This window comes from Talpa europaea (assembly GCF_964194135.1).
Source record: "Talpa europaea genome assembly, chromosome: 9".
NCBI classification, from domain to species: Eukaryota; Metazoa; Chordata; class Mammalia; order Eulipotyphla; family Talpidae; genus Talpa; species Talpa europaea.
In genome coordinates this window covers 69,861,387-69,881,980 of record NC_140076.1, presented here as the reverse complement: position 1 = coordinate 69,881,980, position 20,594 = coordinate 69,861,387, and the positions used below count along the sequence as shown (strand labels likewise).

At 47.2% G+C, this 20,594-nt stretch overlaps 1 protein-coding gene across 1 annotated transcript in view; it reads left to right on the top strand.

Annotated features, from left to right (window-relative positions):
• Window positions 1–1,356: 1,356 nt before the first annotated feature.
• The window catches only part of FAM193B (family with sequence similarity 193 member B), a gene marked incomplete at its 5' end in the record, with an annotated part of 30,798 nt that continues 11,560 nt past the window's right edge, over window positions 1,357–20,594 (top strand). Inside the window, 5 exons of the mRNA XM_084244174.1 lie at window positions 1,357–1,566; window positions 15,063–15,305; window positions 16,123–16,351; window positions 17,395–17,782; window positions 19,835–20,036. Coding sequence (XP_084100300.1) covers window positions 1,357–1,566; window positions 15,063–15,305; window positions 16,123–16,351; window positions 17,395–17,782; window positions 19,835–20,036 — 1,272 coding nt within the window. The remainder of the gene's footprint in view (window positions 1,567–15,062; window positions 15,306–16,122; window positions 16,352–17,394; window positions 17,783–19,834; window positions 20,037–20,594) is intronic.

Here is a 20,594-nt window from a genome sequence, read left to right as displayed (position 1 = left end):
CCATCTTCTACTCTGAGCAAAACTGAAGTGGCCATAGCAACGTAGTGGGAATTATCCTACATCTTTCAAATGCTTGAGGGTGGCACTAACACCTCTGATGAATTTAGTATTGTTCTATTATATTGTAAGAAGCAAAGTATTATTTTTTTATTTAATTTCCTGGCAGTTGAGAGTTCCAGGGCCTTTCACTTGGCCCTTCCTCTCAAAACAGCTCTTGATGCACGGGGTTAGGCCAGTGTCAGGATTCTATTCCTCTTGCCAACATCAAAAGCAACTCTGTATATAACCACCATATGGCTTCAGGGTCCCACTAATCCTGGCATGCGACAGATTGCACTCAAATTTTCTTTTAATTCAATGAGTACCATGGGAATGTATTACATATTTTTGAAAAAGAACTGGAAGAAAAATCGCATTTTTAACAATTAAATACATATTAAACCTTTAATGTTCCTTTGCTTACCTCTCAAAATGCTCTCCTGCACAAACCGCTGTTTTGGAAATACTGACCTGCAGTACATGCCCAGTCATCTCAACTTTCTAACACACAGTGGTAGTAACTATTTAAGAGTCCACTCCCCAGCAAACTGGAAAAGGAGCAGGGTCTAAGTCCCGATGTCCAAACAACTAACGCTGGACTCTCAGTGGACTGTATATTGCAAATAAAAACCTAGACGATTCTTTCGTCTCTTTCCGCTCAGGAGCCCAGGAGTTCTGGTTGGATGGTGAGCACCATTTCGCCTTTTGTCAGCCTTGAGGTTCTGCCCTGCAAAATGGGAAGGATTGTACCTGCCTCGCCGTGTGGAATCAAGTAATGGATGTGAAAGAACCTTACCACGATAGGAATGAATCAATTCACTCATTCATTTAGCGGGCAGTGACTAAGAGCCCAGGGCCGCAGGGCCGCGTTACAACGGCGCGCATCCCCACCCCATCCTCCCGCCACCCCCATCCCCCCTCCACCCCCAGTCCCCCGCCACCCCCAACCCCCCTCTACCCCCAGTCCCCTCCACCCCCATCCCCCCTCCACCCTCATGCCCCCTCCTCCTCCATCCCCCCTCCACTCCCTATCCTCCCTCCACCTCCATCTCCCCCCCTCCCCCAAAGCTCAGCTCTCTACTCTTCGGTCAGCCGTAGGGAGGGGCGTCTCCTCCCCAGATTCTTTCTCCCACGGAACTCCGGGGGGTGACCTTATTCAAAATGGCGCGGGCAGCCTCGGGGGCTAGTGCGGCGGCGCGGACTCCGCGTGCCCTCTGACCTGCTGGCAGTGGTGGAAGGGGGTGCCGGGCGCCGCCATATTGGCTGTTGTCCTGCGAGGGGAGCGGCGGCGGCGGCGCGAGTGGAGCGAGCAGCAGCATGACTCGGAGGCGGAGCAGGCCGAGCGGCGGCGCGGGCCGGCGCGAGCGGGCGCGGGTCGCTGGGCCGCAAAAGCCCCAGGCGCCCGAGCCCCCGCCGCCGCCGAGCCTGGAAGCGGGAGCGGGTGCTGGGCCCCCGGAGGCGCCGGCGGAACCCGACCGCGACGGCCCTAGGGAGGAGGACGAGCCGGGTCTGGCGCCCGGTCCGCAGGTAGGAGCGAGCGTGGCGACTCCGGCTGCTAGGGAGCTTTCACCTCCCCGGACCGGGGCCGGGGAGGGCTTGGGGATGAGGTTTTCTCCCCCACCCTCCGAGGAGGGAATGGAGCTGGACCCCTTCAAAGCCTGGACACAGCCGGTCCAGTCCTCCCGAGACCAGGCTGCTGCCTTCTCTCCGCCCCTTCGGGCTGGAGCAAAAGCTAAACGTTCTGGTCCTGCACCCACACTGGGACCCGGGCTCTGATCTTGAGACCATAGCTCAGCTCTCTGCCCTTCACCCCCCCTCTACCACCCACAAGCCATCTCAGGGCGTTGGGACCTGGAAGACTGCCCCCTCTTTTCCCGTTCCCCCCACCCCACCCCACCCCACCCCGCTGCCAGCGGCTCCACCCCTTCCCCTCACTGCCTGCAGCCACTGCCCCCTCAGCAGCTGTGCCCCCAGCATAGTCTCTTGGGGCCTCCCGCCTCTCCTTTGCCCAGCAGAGTAGCTAAAGCAGACAGCCAGGCTGTCCAAAAGACTCTTCGGTGGGGCTGTCGCACTGGGTGGGCGCCCAGAAAAGCCAGTTTTTTCTCCCCTCGATACCCCTGGCCCACTAGACGGCCACCCCAACCCTTCAACCCCCTGGGTTTGGTGATTCTTGCTCTAAGTGAGCAGTAAGAGGACCTCCAAAGCTTCCAGTTTGCCACCTGGAAGAAGGTCACTTTCTTTTGAGCAAAAGAGATGATGGGAGGTACCCTCCCAGTGTTAACTGAGAAGCTGGGGTGGCATGAGCCACAGTTGCTCCGGGAGGGTTGTGGCACCTGGGGCTGGGTGGCTCGCCCTAAGCTTGCTCTGACAAAAGAGTTTTGAGTTGGTTTTTTGGCTGAGCCTGCCAAGGAAGGCAGGCTCCTGCAGGAGTCTTGGAGGGTCGGATGCAGCGCCGGATGAGGATGAGGCGTGGCGGAAGATGCGTTTGGCTCTGCAGACACTGCATCGGGCAGCAGGGGACTCTGGGAGGCTGGTGCAGCCAGAAGGCATGGCTCTTGACAGCCTTCTAGTAGAATCTCTGGAATTGTGCATGTGAGTGGGGTTGCCATTTGGGGTACCATTCCCAGAAAGCCTTCCCTCACATCCAGAAAGCTTTCCCTCACGTCCCGTTGTCAGGTGCCCCTGCTGTGCCCACAGTCCCCTGTGCTCCCCTCTGGCAGCACTTCCCATTCTTCAATAAGACATTCTTATTAATGTCTCTGTTCCCCACACTGGACTGTGAACTCCATAGGTGCATAGAAACAGACTGTGTCATATATCTATGCTCCTCCATGCATAGCCATGGGCTTTGCTGACAAAGAGTAGAAATAACCAGGTGAATAAGAGAAAGAATGAGTTGGTTGAGAACCTGTCCTTATTGTAACCCACTTTTGATGTTGGTTTCCTTTGTGTCTCAGATCACAAGATCTGTTTAAGATCTTTGTTAAAAAGAATTTCATTAGGTAATAATGAAAATGTCTATACCTACTATCAGAAGTCCTACCTTCACCCCCACCCTCTACCCTGGGCTGACACTAGTTCCAAAGGATGCAGCTCCCCAGGTTGAACCCCACTCATGCCTGGCCTGACTTCCAGCTATGAAGCTGCTTCTCCCTCTAGCCTTTTCTGGGCCCCATTGGGAGTACTGTTATCCAAAAGGGTAGAGTGGGGGATGGGAGAGCCAGGGACCTGTTGTTATTTTCTCTCCTCTCTTTTCATACCATGCAGTACTCTAGAATCTCACCACTTGGCCAACCTATAGTATTCATGGCCAAGAAGTTTGGGTGATGGCTTAACCATTTAGTATTTATTTAGAATGCAACTAAGTACCTAAGAACTATAAGCTTCATCAGTAGGGTAGGTTCCTAACCATGTTCTTGCCTACTCCAGTGCTTGACTTGCTAATTCATGCATTCATATTCATGCCAGGCACTTTATATTCCTTACTTCTAATCTTCCTACCCCCTCTATATTCTAAGCATTTAGCACAGATGTGATGAGTTAACTATTGGTATGATTATGAGTTCACTTTTGCTACATAAACTCTGAGAGTGTGGGAACCTGTCTGTCACCATTGTACCCCTATGTCTGGAGAGTAATGAATGAACTGAAAGGTTATAAATACTGCTATCCCATTTGTCAAATGATGAAACAGAAACTTAGAGTAACCAAATGTTTGCCCATTATAGGTCTCAGCCCTCCCCCTCCCCTAAAAAAAAGAAAACTGACATTCTTGTGTACTTTAACAAAGCATATTTTTACTACCCCCCACAAGAGGGGAAACAAATTGACAAACTATGTTCTGATTGTGCCTCACTTTTTTACTGGGCAGGGGGTTCTCCATGCCAGAAGTAGACCTTTGTGCACTGATGGAAAGGCCCTGCTTAAACGGTTGGGGTCAGTCATTGCTCTGCCCACAGACATGCCTTTGGTGAGGACCGCTGGCTTCCACCACCACTTACAAGAACCCTTTCTTATATGTACTCAAAATGGGCAAGGAAGGTGAAACACAGGGTCACTTGCCCAGCTGACGCCAAAGGTAGCAAATACCATTTCCGGTTCACGGGCATGAATGTGAATTCTAATATCCTAACTCACAGATTGCTTTGTTTCTGTTTTTTGTTTTGATTTGACCTAGTATTTTAAATAATTGAAATGTTTCCCATAAACTCTAAAGGGCCTACATTTCCATAGGGTGTGATCTGCAGTCTCTAAGTGGCCCCTGCCCTGTGTAAGTAACTAGGACGGTATGGCCACTGTGATTCCATTCCACCCCATAACTCATTTGCATAACCTGTACACTTTTCATTTTAGGATCTTGAGCTTAATCACCATCCCAGAAGTCCTTATTATAGTCCCCCTTTATTCACGAGGGTTATGGTCCAAAATCCTCAGTGATTGTCTGAAACTAATGTACAGAATCCCATATACACTATGTTTTTAATATATACATATCTCTGATAAAGCTTTTGTTTATAATTTAGGCACAATAAGGGGTTAACAATAACTGTAATGAAAGTAGAACAATTATAACAATATACTGTAATAAAAAGCTTTGTGAATATTCTCTCTCAAAACACCTTATTGCAGGTAATATTTTCAGGCCACAGTTGACCATGAAAGTGAAATCTCATGTAAAGAAGGTCTGCTGTATTTCCGATTGATTCAGGCTACTAAACTACACTGATCTCTTCACTGGGAACCCAAGTCCTCTTTCACCTCACAAGAAGACCTAGTACAGTTACTGCCTTATTAGGAAAGGGGAAAAACATCTAAAGCCGTTGAAGGAGACTGTGAGAAATCGTGCTTAGTGATAACAGATTTAGGGTGAACTCTGAGCTCAGTCTCCTCCTAGCTTTGTGATCTGGACATGTTTCTTCCCCTAAGCTTCACGGGCAACTTCTCAATAGAATGTGGAGCAACCTACACAGCACCTAGTACACAGAAGCTCCTAGCACAAGAGTCGGAGGTGGTATGTGGCAGAAACTGTGCCAGATGGCCGTCCGAAGCCTGGATATTCTCACCTGCCAGCTCTGCTGACTCTTCAGTTCTCTTAGACCACTCCACTTGTAATGCAGATACACGCTCAGTATGCCCCAGGGGAGAGCGAGACGAAATCAGAAGTTGGTGGGGGTTGAACTCATCCTGTTCTTCATATTTCTGATCGCTGTATAGCATCCCTCTGGGACTTTGCCCTACCTAGTTAAAGGGTCTCTAGAGACCTGATTCCCCAATGGCTCAGAGGTAAACCTGCTCCGTCAAGGAACTGGAGCAGAGGATCAGTCAGTATCTTTATTAAAACCATCTCATTATGTTTTATCCACTCAGCACACATGATAGCCTCTATGGCAGGACCTTGATTCAGGGCACACGTGTGAATAAGCTAGCCCCTCTACACAGGGACCACCCTTAGGATGACTGTCTGTCTGGCCTGACCACTTTCATTGTAGGTAGGAGAAAATGATGTTGAGGGATCCCTGCCACTTCTGGTTCCTATTTTGTAAGCCTGTAGAGATTCACTATATAGAAATGCCAGATCTTCAAAGGAAATGACAACTGCAAGAATTTGAAGATGTTAATTTCCTTAAAACCCCGAGAGCCACAAACTTAATGCTTGCTATCAGATGGACTGTTAAATCCTAACACCTTTAATTACTGAACCTAGAATTTTTGAGAGCAAGAGCTAAGTTTAAATTATTTCTGGGGTATTTATTATGCAGGGTCCTTATGTGCTTAGTAAATGACTGTTAAATTATAACAGGTTAAGTTTCTACCATTTTGTCCTTACCTGCCCCCACTTTTGGGCCAGTCATTTACTCACTTAGGCCCATTGCACACACCTGTACCCACTCTTTCTCTCACCTGACCTAGCATTCATTCATTCTGCAAACACAAATGGGCACGATCTGTGCCAGGCCCTGGTCTAGCTGGGAATGCAGAAGTGAGTCAAACATAGTCCCTCCCCACAAGGGACTCATGGTCTGGGGAACTTGTATACAGTTGTTGTAGCAAGGCTAGAAGAGCACTGCTTCCTCTGAGTTAAGGTTCAATCTTAGATCTGGTCCAAAGCCTTTGGAAGTGTTTCAACCTCTGGTTTGTTTTCACCAATATAAAATGACAATGACATCAGGCTCACATTAGGGCCACAACTGCTGCATGTCAGGCACTTAGCACAAGTGGTAGCTCTGATTAATGTAGATACTTGTTGCTAAGGATGCACACACGATAGTCTAGAAAAAGCTTCTCAGAGCTGCGGCTTCAAAGAAAGCAGCACAGACCAAGACCCAGTGGCTTGAACCATCCAATACATGGGAGAGTGGCAAGAAATCAGGCTGGAGACACTAGGAGGGTTCTTGAAAACCTCACCAAGAGGTTTAGGCTTTATCCTGTAGTCAATGAAAGGACATCAGTAGGGCAGTGAACATGATGTACTCGAGTAAATTCACTGATAGCATGGGAGGAAGTACTTCTAAGTGCGGAAAGGCAACTGTGTTAGCTTGATTCCTTCTCTCCCTCACCCCAGCCTAACTGATCATCGGTTTCCCTCTGCTTTGCTGAAGCTGTCCCAAGCCTACAGAGCCAGAGTCTCTCGGTCTGGAACCCAAGAATCTATTGATATTGATTGCCCCCACATGATTCTGATGTGTGACTAGGTCTGGTAACTGTTAAATTGAAGGTGCTGTTGGGCTCTTTGCAGAGACCTAGGATAGTTTTCAATGAATGATTGTGCTTTCCCAGAGAGGCAAGGGGGGCATTTCCATAAGTAGGAATAGAAACAGCCTTGGTTTAAAAAGAAGCAAAACAAACTTTCCCCAGTTCTCCAGTTGTTGCCCTATTAATGAGATTGTCCAACTGTTAATCTTCCCCCATGTATCAAAATGCTTTCTCCTGCCTACTGTGTGTTCCACCTCTGCTGAATGATTTGAATATAATGAATCATGGGATATATTAGTGCATCCCAGACCAAAGCACAGGCCATCTGCCTGTGGGTTTAGGAGGATTAACAGCCAAACTGATCCTAAAAAAGAGGGGGCAGAGTAATAGGGTGAGTGCTTATGCTTTGGGGGAATATTCATTCTTTGTGGGAGATTTAATGGTTCTTTGTGGCAGAATGTGCAGTGCAGAACAGGACTGAGAAGAGGCAAATGTACATCCCCAGAAAGGCCAGTGTTTGCATCCTTCGGTTCTGTGCCCACGCTCCACCCTCAACGCTTCAAACTCCAGGCTGCAGCCCTACAAGCTACCTCTCCTTTATTCCCTACCCAAGGCTGTTAGCTCTCCAGATCCCTTGGTTTCACCCTCCATTCTGAAATAGATTTCTTTATCTGCTCTGAAAAGGGAAGATAAGAAATAAGGGGCTGGAAACACTGAAGGTTCTTATAGGACATTGAGTCAGAGAACATGAACTGGGTGGTGGAGGGGAGGTTCAAAGAGGCCTTGAAGGTCACCTGTCTAGTCCTCGATCCTGTGCTTCAAGTATAACGCTGGATTGGGCAAGTCTCACTTAGTAAGTTTCCCTGTCATTTCTTCCAGGACAGAAGAGGAAAGAAACTAACGGGTATTGAGCACCTACTGTGTGCCAGGCCCAGGCCAGGTACTTTACATAATTTATTTCCTTCTGTCCTCACAACTCTGTGAACTATGGTTTTATTCTCATTTCATAAATGAGGAGATTAAGTCTCAAAGAAATTGAGTAATAATCTAAGATCATACTGAAAATGGCAGAACTGGGATTTGAACCCACAACAGTCTGTCCTCAAAGTTTATACTCTTCCCACACATGAGAATTCTGTGCTGGGGTTACAGAGTAGTAGGGTGGGAGTTTTGCATGTAGTTCCTGCTTAATAAGTAGCACCTTAGACCTTCCTGTAGCTGATTGCACCCAGGAAGCAGGTTCTACAGATGAATTACCCTTGCAGGGGTAGAGGGCCACTGGGGTCAGAGACACTCATTGCCCTGTTCTTGACCCAGCTTGTACAAGCAGAGAAAATTCTCCTGCAACAGACTTTGTGGTATGAAACAAATGTCTTGCCTCCTGGGAGGACCTGAGCCAACTGCCTGAGTGGGAGTTCAGGTGAAAACTGCACTGAGGTATAGTTACATCAGCTCTGTAAGAATTCACTGCAACTCTGATTTGCCAGTGTTAGAATGGTCTGAGATTCTCAGCACTGATTCCCTCCCATCAGTGGTTTGGAGTGAAGCGGCCATGCCTTCAACATAGCGTGTCTAAAACAGCTGTGTTTTAGATTCTGTCCTTTGTGGAGAGCAGCTGAGACAAGAGCCAGATTGGCATTCTTTCGTTTATGCAATGAATGCCCACTGTGTGCCCGCCCCAAGACAGGCCTAGGTTCGTGGGCACTCTTAAATGACCAAGTTTCATTCCCTGACCCAAAGAGCTCTCGTACTGGGTATTTGGGAGCAGACAGGCACTGTTACAAATGATAGGTGCTGTACTAAATTAAAAAATAACATCTGCTCAGCCTCGTCTGGCAAAAGCTTCAGCACCCTTTAACCGGGATCTTAGATAATGATTAGGAGTTTGCCAAGCAGCAGAGCTGAGGTTCAAGGAGCAAGGAGTATCTGTGGAACAGTATGAAGAGAATCTCAGGTTCTCAGGTATTAGTGTGGAGAGGGAGCCTGCAGGAGTTATCTGGGCCAGGTCACAAATGCCAGGACCAGAGGGGGCCAGGGGAATGACCTTAACCAGGAGGGAGGCTAGAGATGAAAGAGCAAAGTAGGAAAGAAGCTAAAGGAACAAACAGTTCCTCAGACTGGAGAGGTATTCAAGAAGACAACAGAAAGGTTACAGTCAGGAGAGGATCTGGTTGGTGGTTTTCAGTCCGCGTATTCCCTGCTCGATTCTCCGAAATGACTGTGAGGCATCCTGGGAGTGTGGGGGCATGGATAGCCCCATGCATGACCTGCCTGTTTTAAGCATGTCTTCTTGGGCAGGAAATCTATTGTTTGTTTGCCAGCACTTGGTTGGCACAGTGGTTGGCACCAGGCAAAGCTCTGAGAATGTTTGTTGATGAAGGAGTGAATGAGTGAACGGAAGAGGGAGTGGCGATGACAGCTGATGAGTCTTTCCAGTCTGGGGATGACTCATTTTCTCTACTCTGGCAGGGAATTGTTGTCCTCTGCCTACCTTGGTGACATGGAGGCTCTTAGAGTTGGATGTCTCGAGAATAGAGTGGTGCTTCACTGGGCCACTTCAGAATAGAATTTGGAGGCTTTTTTAGGGCTGCTTGGTAGATGCAAGCATGTGTCTTGGGGGAGTCCTCTACAGACATACCCAAATTCTTGGGTGTAAAAGGAATCCATGAGCGGAATGAGAGCAGGTTTAGTGCTGGGAATTAGATCCCATTTCAGAGCAGTGCTTGACAGCTGCCTGGTCTGGTAACCCGGTTTATTCCCTGGCAGTTCTCAAGCCATGTGGGCAGAAAGTCTGATTCCCCCAAAAAGCCCGCCAGATAGCCATGGACTGTGTCAATGTTAATAATCACCTTTGCTTACCGTGTACACATTGAGTGACCAGCACTGTTAGATGGCTTACAGCAGCAGTTCTCAAAGTAGTTGGTCTTGGAGCACTTTTACATTCCTAAAAAATTTTTGCAAGAACCCAAAAAAGCTTGATATTTACCAACTTAAGTATTAAAGCTGAGAAAGTTTAAAAATATCTAGTTACTAGTTTATTTGAGAATAACTACTCAGCCTAAGATATTAACATAAATAACAATTTTTTTTAAAGATTTATTGATTGGTTGGTTGATTGATTGATTTATACATACATACATACATACAAGCACTGCGTACAGTCAGAAGCGCGGGAGGGTGAGAGAATTCACCAGAGCCAGAGCAGGGAGCAGAGCAGGCCGAAGGACCGAAGTACACTGCTGAGGGGAGCAGCGGGCGGCAGGAGAGGTCTGCGCGCCATGCAGGACCCTCCTCCGGTGGCCGGGGAGCAGCTGGGGATCGAACCGGCACTGCAGAGGCTGCGGGCAGCTTCGCAACCCAGCGCTCAACCACTGTGCCACCGGGGAGGCCCATAAATAACAATTTTTAATGAAATGACTTTTTTTCCAAAACAAACAAAAAATAGGATGGTCTCGTTTTCATTTATAAATTTCTTTATATCTAACTTAATCGAAAAAAGCTGGATTTTCATATATGCGTCTCTATTGCAATACATTATTTTGGTTGAAGTATATTAAAAAACCTAGCCTCACATAGAGCCATTGTTGGAAAAGGGAGGAATATTTTAATATTGTTGATATCAAGATTGTTGATATTCTTCTTTGCAATATGAAATCTAGGACCCTATCATGAAGTCTTTGTCCTTGTTTTATATTAAAATCTGTTGGTCCTTCTAACACTTTGAATGAATTTTTTACCAACACATGATTCTGTAATTTTGTGCTTTGGACATAAGCTTCAGAGTTATGTAGGTCTTTCAAATGTTTTCCCATTTTATTCTATAATATTAAAAGATAACATTTGTTTACATCACCACTAATTTCATCATCAGGTTTTGAAATATTGGGAAGCTGGAAGCTGGTGGTGGATACAAGTTTTCCAAAATTCTGATTTTTCCTTGAAAGCTTTGGCTTGATCACGGGTCACAATAAAAGGTAGTTTTCCTTGGAGCTCATTTTGTTCTTTTTTTTTTTTTTTTTTTTGAGGAAAATGTCTGCCAGTACTCAAGTCCAAATAACCATAGTTTGTCAGTTCATTCTTTCAAGTAAAAAGGTGTTCCATGCAAAAAGGCTTCCCCTTTGATTTTACTCTTTTTTATTGAGGAAAGTCTAAAATGCCCTAGCTTGATACTTCTCAGGCCAAGACAGTAGAGTATTGGGTCTGGTCTGATAGGGGAGCAGATACAGGTTTTAGCTGTTGCACATGCCATCCTTCTGGGGTGGGAGTGGCCCAGTCGAGGGTTCATCTGGCTCCTTGCGTGCTACAACATGGGTCCCCTGTGTGAGTAACTCCATGCTCTGCAGAGATTCCGGTTTTGCTCAGAGTGAAGCCAAAGTAATTTGGATGCTTTTTTGAACAGACACAAAATCAAGTGAATCACTAGAACCTTTCCTTCCTCTTCTCTTGTCTCTTGCCTAAGATTTGGCCTGTATCTGGAGAAACTGAAATTTAAACTGAGATGAGAAGGAATAATTAATTGTTGTCCAGTATAGGAATCAGTTCCACCAGCCTTTATGGTGAAGTGATTGGATGTTTTATTTTTTGAGAAACATTTATTAAAATCATATTCTTTGTGTGAGAATAGTATACTGGGTGTTAAAATATAGCTTGCGAGGAGCATCTAGCTGAAAACCAGGGCATGAGGGATCATGATTGCCAGGAATTTGGAAAATGTCAGGGGTTTGCCAGTCAAAGGGAATTCTGAATCAAGAACTTTTGTTTGCTAAAGCAAAAATGTAGAGAAACAGGTATAGTACCTCCTGAATATAACATCTCCAGGGCTTGGGATTCTCATCATCCACTCACAGTAAAAGTAGAGATGAAAATAGCAGGGAGAAAAGCCCCACAGCCTCGATGGGTTTTGCACCTGAGGTCAAGTGACAAGGCTTAAGATTATGACAGCTCTAGGAGTGACTCCATAACTGGACCTAGAAAGAACTTGACATAATAGATAAACTAGTCTCCATGTTAGACTTATTAAAAACAGAACAACCAAAGGGCCTAGATAATAGATGGAGCGCCTGCAGCATGGATCCATTGAGCTAAGTGTTTTGCATTTCTGATGTCTTGTAATCCTCTGTGCAACCTTAGCAATGTAGGTGGTATGCCAGCTTCAGTGAGGACGTAATTAGCTTTCCAGACCCTGTGCTTTCCTTTAACTGGAGAGACAGCTTGTCCTGTAAATTCACTTCCACTGATAGCTAATCTCATTTATTATGTGGACCAATTTGGCTTTAGGGAGAGGCATATTATTTCCTTGAACAAGGGCTTCTCAGTGTAATCCCCAAGGAATAGTCTTCTACTCCGCCACACTCCAGACAAACCATTCAGGTATAGGATTAGGGTGGGGAGTAGTGCTTTCTCTGTGGGAAGCAATAATTTCAAGAGTGTCTCACCAAGCTGCCTGCCAGCTATATTGCCTTGGGGACGCTTAACAAGTCTGACTTAGCTACTATATGCACAGCTGAGCCTAGATCCTGTGCTGCACCATGAAGGATCCAGACAAGGCTCAGGCATGGTGCTTGCCTTTTGGGAGCAGAACCTTCTAGAAGGGACAGAAGAGGCAAGTAAATAAATTAAGTGAGAGACGCGGAGTACTGTGGAGATATGGATAGGAGGGAGAGGTGAATTACTGGGGAATTCTAAGAAAGCCTGGATGAGGTTGGATTTCAGCTGGGGCTTTAAGCAGAGATCCCCTTTAACAAAGGCACAAAGTAGGAAACTGTAGAGAGTATGTGGGGAACTGAGGGAATGCTTCATGAGGTTGAGTGTAGAGCTTAAAATGTCTCAGAGTCACCTTAGACTCATTGCATATGAGACATTATAAAATATAGTGACCATATGGTCTAGTCCTGATTTAATTGCTCCCATCATGTTCATAATTAGCACCTGTGTTGAGCAGTATGCTTATGTGCCTGACCCTAGAATAGGTACTTTATCATATTTAATGCTCATAGCTGACCCTACAAGTTAGGACTTCATTCCGCCTTATAGATGGAGACAGAGTAAGTAGAACTTGCATCACACAGCTGGTAAATAATGGAGGCCCAGGTTTAATGCCAAAGCCAGTGTTGTTTCTACCATACCTCACTAGTACTTTGACACTAAATACAGTCACCTTGATCACACATTTAACTTACAACAATTTTCTGTATTTACTTTCAAAAGAAAATAGAAGAGACATTATTACACATTGTCGTATCCATTATACATTTGGTATCCATTATGCATTTGAATTCTTGATCGTACCTACAAAACCACATGTGTTGTACTTCACCAGCTACATGAAGAATTTCAAGAATAGTTTGACTCATACAAGATTTTCATCTTATGTAACAACTTTAGACTCTATCACCCAAATGAAATGAAATTATTATAATAAAATTACATGTCCTGCTATTTGCCTTAAGAATATGATCACCATTATATTTCTCACAGGAGAATGACTTGGGTGTTAGCCTCACCTCTTGCATGTGTTACCATGGCACTTTGTAACTGTGGAGTTTCCTGGGTACACTTCTCAAAAAAGGTCTCCATTGCCTTAACTTCCACCCCTGGATACTTGCCACCCAGGTCAGAAGGCTATATCCTTTTACAGTTGCCATTAAGCAACTGCCTTGTTCACAGAAATGTTCCCTTGACAGTGTCTCACACTAGTTCCATATGTAGGATTTCTCTCTGGTACTCTTTTTCCCAGGTCCTTATACTTCCCCAAATGTTTCATTCTGCTCCTGATGCAGCTGTTTGGTTCCTTTCTTTTTCTAGAAACCAGGGACCCAGGTCATTATACTTGTAACATTACAATTTAAGGATACCCTGATATTTAAGGGTTTAAGGATACCCTGATAATGGTTTTATTTCAGGAAGATGATGGCATTTATTTTATTGGGAGGATGAGGATGATACCCTTATTCCTTTCTTAGGTGTCTGCAAATACCTGTTACCTAGTGGTAGGTAAGTTTGGAAGGTACAACAGTTAACTATTGCATGTAACAAACCACCCCAAAACTTAGTTGCTTCAAACAAACAACACCATTTATTATTTCTCATGACTTCATGGGTTGATTGGGGGTTTCTGCTAATGGGGCCAGCTTGACTGAACTCATCTGGGCTCACACTTATATCTGATCCACTGGCCAGTCACCTGGGAAAATGCACTTCTCCACACATCTCACGTCACTTCAGCAACTAGCCTGGTCGTGCTCTCATGGCACAGCAGAGGTGCAAGAGCAAACAAGACCAGCCATGCAAGGAAGCAAGCAGAAATGCACACACACTTTTCAAGCTTCTGCTGGCAGCATGTTTGCTAAGATCCCATTGGCCAAAGAAAGTGACATGACCTAGCCCAGTGTCAGAGTAAGTGGGGACTACCAAGTTTTGCAGGCTATAAGAAGGTCATGAATTAGGGTCAGTGTGTTAGGAAACCTATAGATTTATATTTCTAAGTCAAGTTTGTCCTAGAAGGGAGAAAAAGTCCGAATAGTAATTACTTTGTATTGGGCCTATGGTATGGGCATGCACAGGGCTAGGCACTTTCCCTGTTTATGCACTGAGCCTCATACAACTCTGCAAGGTAGGTAGGAAATCAGACCTCAGGAAGTTAAATAACTCGCTCAATGTCACCCAGCAAATATGGTCAGGTGGGGATTGAAATGCTTGTTGGTCTGACCCCAGAGTTCAGGTTCTTGTCACTACACCTCACTACCTCTCAGAAGCACTTTCCTGCCTTATCATCCCTCCAATTCAGTTGAGTTGATGCTGTGCAAACCCTTTCTCTAAAATGCTGCTGATCCTAATGGAATTGTGCAGCTTGGGAAAACCCACATGTTCTCTCACACACTGCAATAATTGAACGTATTCTTTCCTTTTAGAGGAGGATTGGTCTGTCAGCTACACGGACAGCCTAAGAATTATGGTCTCTCCCAGCCATGCGAGAGAAGGAAGGGCCATCTTCTCTTTAACCTTCAAGATTTGGGGACATTGGGGCATTAGGGCATTTGAGCATGAGCTTTGCTATCAGCCTCACCAGAGTTCAAATCCTAGTTCAGCCACTCACTAACTCTATAACTTTGACCAGCTTACTTAACTTCTTGAAATCTGTTTCTTCATCTTAAAAAAAGTGGGAATAATAACACCTAGTTTGCAGAGCTGTTACAAGGACTAAAATTATGTATATAAAGTGCCTAACCCAGTGCCTGGTACGTAATAAGTGACATTATTGGCATTGTTGATACTATTTCTAAGCAGAGCCTTTCCCCTCCTGGGAAACCCTGTTTCTGTCTGTTGGACAGGTTCCCCCCACCTCCAGCCAGTCTGTGCAGACTTGCTGCCTGCTGTGTCATCGGGAACGCAAAGGCTGGGAAGAAGGCCCTTCCCAAAACGGACTGGTGTTGCAGGGTGAGAAGCTGCCCCCTGACTTCATGCCAAAGCTCGTCAAGAATCTCCTAGGCGAGATGCCTCTATGGGTCTGCCAGAGTTGCCGAAAGAGCATGGAGGAAGATGAAAGGCAGACAGGTCGAGAACATGCAGTGGCGGTAGGTAACCGCTGAGCAGCAGGATCCCCGAATGCAGGAGGGCTGCCTGCACAGGGAAGGCAGACCATTAAGCTATTCCTTACCCATCCTCTCAGGTGGCTCAACTCGGGTTGCCCTGTGCCCAGGTGATGACTGGCTGCTGGGCTGCATCCACACAGCATTAGCAGCTTGGGTTAATGGAGGTGGGCAGAAAAGAGGGGCTACCAGCAGCCCACCTGACCCCTGAGCAGAGTCTGAAGGCACGCTTATAGGGTCTGGTGGAGCTCAATCCTGCCCCTTCCTTGTGGTCATGCTGCCTTCAATTCTGTGGCAGCTTGAAGTACCAGCCAGAGTGGTGTGGAAGACAAAGGTTGGTCTGAGGGTCTGCAGTGTGCCTCGGTTAGCTAGCCTCCAGGATGTCTGGGCACTGAGTCTGCCATTTCCTGAATCACAGCAGTCAGACTTCCCTTGTCTGTCATTCCCCTCTTGACCTTCTCTTTTATGTAGGATCAGTTTAGCCTCAGCAGTCCTGCCTTGGAGGCCCTTCTTCTCCTTGGCAGCTCTGAGGACTCCTGAAAGGCCCACAATTGACAGATAGCTGCTCCCCCTACCAGAGTCTCTCCCACCAGTATCCACACACTTCGCCAGGAGCCCCACTGCTAGCCCAGTGAAGGCAGAGCCTGGCCTGCATTGGCCTATTCCTGGAATTGTGGGGCCTGTGGTTAGGCCTTTGCATGGGGCCTAAAGGAAGAAGTGCTCCTGGGTAAGCTTAGACAGCAAAGGGGCAGCTCTTGTGTCTGCTGTTTTCCGATGAACTTTTTTCTCCCCCCTTCTCCAGATCTCCTTGTCACACACATCCTGCAAATCACAGTCTTGTGGGGGTGACTCCCACTCCTCTTCATCGTCCTCTTCATCGTCCTCATCTTCCTCCTCCTGCCATGGGAACTCAGGGGACTGGGATCCCAGCTCCTTCCTGTCAGCACATAAGCTCTCGGGCCTCTGGAACTCCCCACACTCCAGCGGAGCTGTGTCAGGCAGCTCGCTCGGGAGTCCTCCCACCATCCCTGGTGAGTCTCCAAGCGTGGGGAGAGCTGGGCCCCACAACCGTAGAAAGCTGTTGTTTTCCTTGCCACTTTGTTCAGACACACCAGGAAATCAGCTGCTAAAATAAGTAAAAGGGGAGCTGTTGTGATGGTGGCAGAGGGAATGTGAGTAGTCCTTGACTGTCCCTGTGGGATTCCTTTCCCCATGACTGTGAGCTATCGCTATCACTTGCTCTCCTGGCTATTCCCTTTGGCTCCAGGAGGGGACTTGGTGAGCTCTGACTGAATAGAAGGTGGAGTCTGGGAGGGCCCTTAAGGAACTAGAACCTAGATTACCTAACACCTGACCACCCTTGCTGCGGCACAGAAGGCCTAGTGGCTTCATCTTCGTCAGGAGAGAGGCAGTGTGTGCTGCTGTGATTACTGGCCACAGCTATACAAGCCTTCTTAAACCCAGAGAAAAAACACTGACTTATTGATGTACTATGTAAATATAAATTACTACTTCTAAAGGGAGGGACTAAATTCTTCAAAGAGATCTTGCCCCAGAATTGTGAGAGCTGAGTAGTATATAATTCCAGTTAGGTTGGTACATGAGCCAGTCATCAATGCGTTTTCCCATTTCTCTGAAACCCGGGGCCACCTGAGAGCCTGGCTTACCTGGCTGCTCTGTCCACAAGGCTGAGGCAGACCATTGGCCTGCTGCTCCACTGGCTTCAGCAGATCTTCCTCTGGGCCTGAGAACACCTGTGACATACAGGTCCTTGAAAGACTGATCACTGGTCCCATTCATGCCAGTCAAGGAGTAGCCTTCCAGGAGGCCTGCATTGCTGGTGCCCGCTCCCTCAGACTTGCATTCCAGCCTGTACTGGAGCTGCTGCCCCAGAGAAACCTCAAGCCCAAAGCGCTGCTGAGCTCTCCCAAAAGCTCAGGGTCCCACTGAGAGGCCAGGCCCAGGCTGGTCCCATCTGGTCAGTCAGCAGGACTCTGAGGCAAGAAGCCCTTGGGCTTTCCTGCCCAGGACCCCAGCGCCCACTCTGATGCCTTTCTCCCCGCCCCATCCACAGGTGAGGTTTTCCCCATCTCGGAGCACCACCGGCACTCAGACCTCACTGCTCCACCTAACAGCCCCACCGGCCACCACCCCCCGCCAGCATCATTGATCCCATCTCACCCCGGATCTTTTGACTCACCACCCCACCCACACCTGCTGCCCACCACCCCAGCAGCACCTTTCCCTGCTCAGGCTTCAGAGTGCCCTGTTGCCGCTGCTGCCGCCCCACACACACCAGGGGCCTGTCAGAGCCCCCACCTGCCCTCCACCAGCATGCCGCTCCTGAAGATGCCTCCGCCATTCTCGGGGTGCAGCCACCCCTGTAGTGGGCACTGCAGCGGGCACTGCAGTGGGCCTCTCCTGCCACCACCGAGCTCCCAGCAACTCCCCAGCACTCACAGGTGAGCAAGCGAGCAGCGTGAAGGGCAAGCTCCCTGCTGACTTGAACGTAGAGTTTTTAAAAATTTGCCATTGGTACCTTTGGGGTGGGAATTAAAGGGAAGACTATGTTTTTCTGATTATAAAAGAATGTTGTGGTTATTTTTTTTTAACTTAGAACAATTTAGAAATGTATAAAGAAGAAAATACCCTCACAATCTAAAGGTAAACTTCTAACGCTGCAGTGTTAGCTTCTTGATGTTTCCGTATGTATTGATAAATGACATAATTTGATCTCTGTCCTATTACACTTTTGTGTAGTGATTTTTTTTAACTTTATAATCATAATCATTTCCCTAGTTAAAGTTGTTGGAAAACTTTTTACTGGCCACTATGTTTTATAGTATAACAGCACTGTTTTATGGTTTCCCTGCTGCTGAACATTTAGACATTTCCAGGTTTTTTACCATTATAGACAAGGCTGTGATAAGCATCTTTGTACCTAAGTCTGTTTGATTCAGGAATTACATTGTTAAGGTAGATTAGCTCGTAGTAACTCATAGTTCAGAGAAAAGTTATGTTGACATATATTTGAAAGATAAAAAATTTTGGAGAAGACAGCTGCTATATTTTTGTGTTATAAATCAGGTGTGTGTTTATTACACATTTGTGGGTTCCCTTTCTAATACCCCACCTCCCCATACAACCACTCTGCACTTTTCTCCTCCCATGTCTGTCCCACATGGTGTGGTAGTGTCAGTACTGTTTTCCCGCTGCCCTGCACTTCATGAGGTTCCTGTGTGCGCTTCTGTTCCCTTGACCTTAAGGCCAGAGAATGTTCCCCACAGTGTGCTTCACTCTGTTCCAATTGCTGAACATTTGGGTCACTCCAACATTTTAACATTATAAATATCCCTAAAGATGTCTTTGCCTAAAGTATGTTTCCTCTTTTGGGTTTTTCTCCTTAGAATATATCCCTCAGAATGAAAAATTCTGTTAAAGGTGTTTTTTGTTTTGTTTTCATTTTTGAGAAGAGTTTGCAATTCACATTGAAAAATTGCTTTCCAAAGTGTTGTCCAACTTGATGTAACCACCAATATTAGTATGCTTGTTTCTCCATATTCTCAGGAATATGGTATTTTAATTTGCTAATATAATAGATGAAGAATAGTCAGTTTGACTTAAACTTCTCTGAGCATCAGTGGTAATGGTTCCTGCCTATCCTTTTCCACCTCTTGCCCCATGGAGACTGAGCCTCCTCCCTAATTCCCCCAGCTCCCACTGCTTAGCTGTGGCCCCAGCCCAGGCACTCCAGCTGCTGATGCCCAGCCCAGGGCCCTGGCTCCAATTCCAAACCTTTCAGGCCTATGTCTCATCCTCGCTTTGGGGAAATCATATATATTACAAGATGCTCCAGGGCTTTGTGACTACAGAAGCAGAGTAATGCAGTGGGGCGCTTAACACAAAGAGACATGTGGGCAGGGTCCTGGCCACTCCTTGGACAAATCGATTAGGCACTCTGATCCTCAGTCTGCTCCATTGCCAGGTGGGGAGAGCCACACTTGTTTGGCAGGATTTAGAAAGTGCATGCTGAATACAATTCCTGGCCTACATAGTAGCTCCCCATAGTCTGTGGCCCACAGGTAAGTTTACTGACATAAGAACCTTCAAGAGTGAAAGGAGACTGACCTTGTTGGATGTTCCAGGTAGCCATCTGCCCATTCATCTATTCAGTACCTACTAACCAAGCACCTGCTGTGTGCTACAACACACAGTAGCACTGTAGTGGGCACTGCCGCACACACTGCCACAGTGTGCTACTGTGGCACTGTCCCTACTCTTGGGGAGTGCACCATCAATCTGAGAGACAAACAGGCAAACAGATCATCACTGTAAAGCTGGGCCCTGAGTGATGGCAGGGATGGTGTTCACCCTGTTCTGTAAGAGGTGCTGATCCTGCCTGATGCCTCAGCCTTCGAGGGATAGTCACAGTGGGGCTTCTTTCCCAGGCTCCTCTGTGGCCTGTCCCTACACTGCCCACCCTCACCTTTGGGCATGTCTTTCTCCCCCGGCAGCAGGGACCCCGGGTGCAAGGGGCACAAGTTTACACACAGTGGCCTGGCCTGCCAGCTGCCCCAGCCCTGCGAGGCAGATGAGGGGCTGGGCGAGGAAGAGGATAGCAGCTCAGAGCGCAGCTCCTGCACCTCGTCCTCCACCCACCAGCGAGATGGGAAGTTCTGTGACTGCTGCTACTGTGAGTTCTTCGGCCACAATGCGGTGAGTGAGCCTGTCTGGGCAAGAGAGGACTGGGGCTGGCCCAGGTGAGCCAGATGAGTGCCCTGCTCTCCCCAGAGCCCCCTTTGTTCCGGGCATAATAGCTACACTGGGACCCGCAAGTCCTCACCCCTGCATCCACTCGCTTGATCCTCACAGCACATTTGTGAGGTAGGGATTTTTCAACATTTTGCTATCTTTGCTGTTTTCGTGGTTTCTCTTAAGATTGACTTTTTTTCCTTAGGCAAAAGGAAAGGAAATGGCAGAGAGAGAGCTCTGATTCTGATGAGTATACATGTGTAATCACAGAGAAGTAAAGGCTTGTGCGTGATGAAGGCAGAGTGGAAGCAAAGGCTCTCGGTCCCCCAAGTGTGAGAGCCAGCCAAGGGACGGGCCATGAGCGCAGATGGCGCCAGGAAGGAGCTCAGAGCAGAGTACATGCTGTCTCTGGACAGGGGGAGAAAGCAGTTCAGAAGTCTCATAAGGTGAAGAGGAAAGGGCTGCCGGCCAGGGTAGCGCAGTGGAGGACAGAAGAAGTGAAAGTAATGACATTGCTAGTCA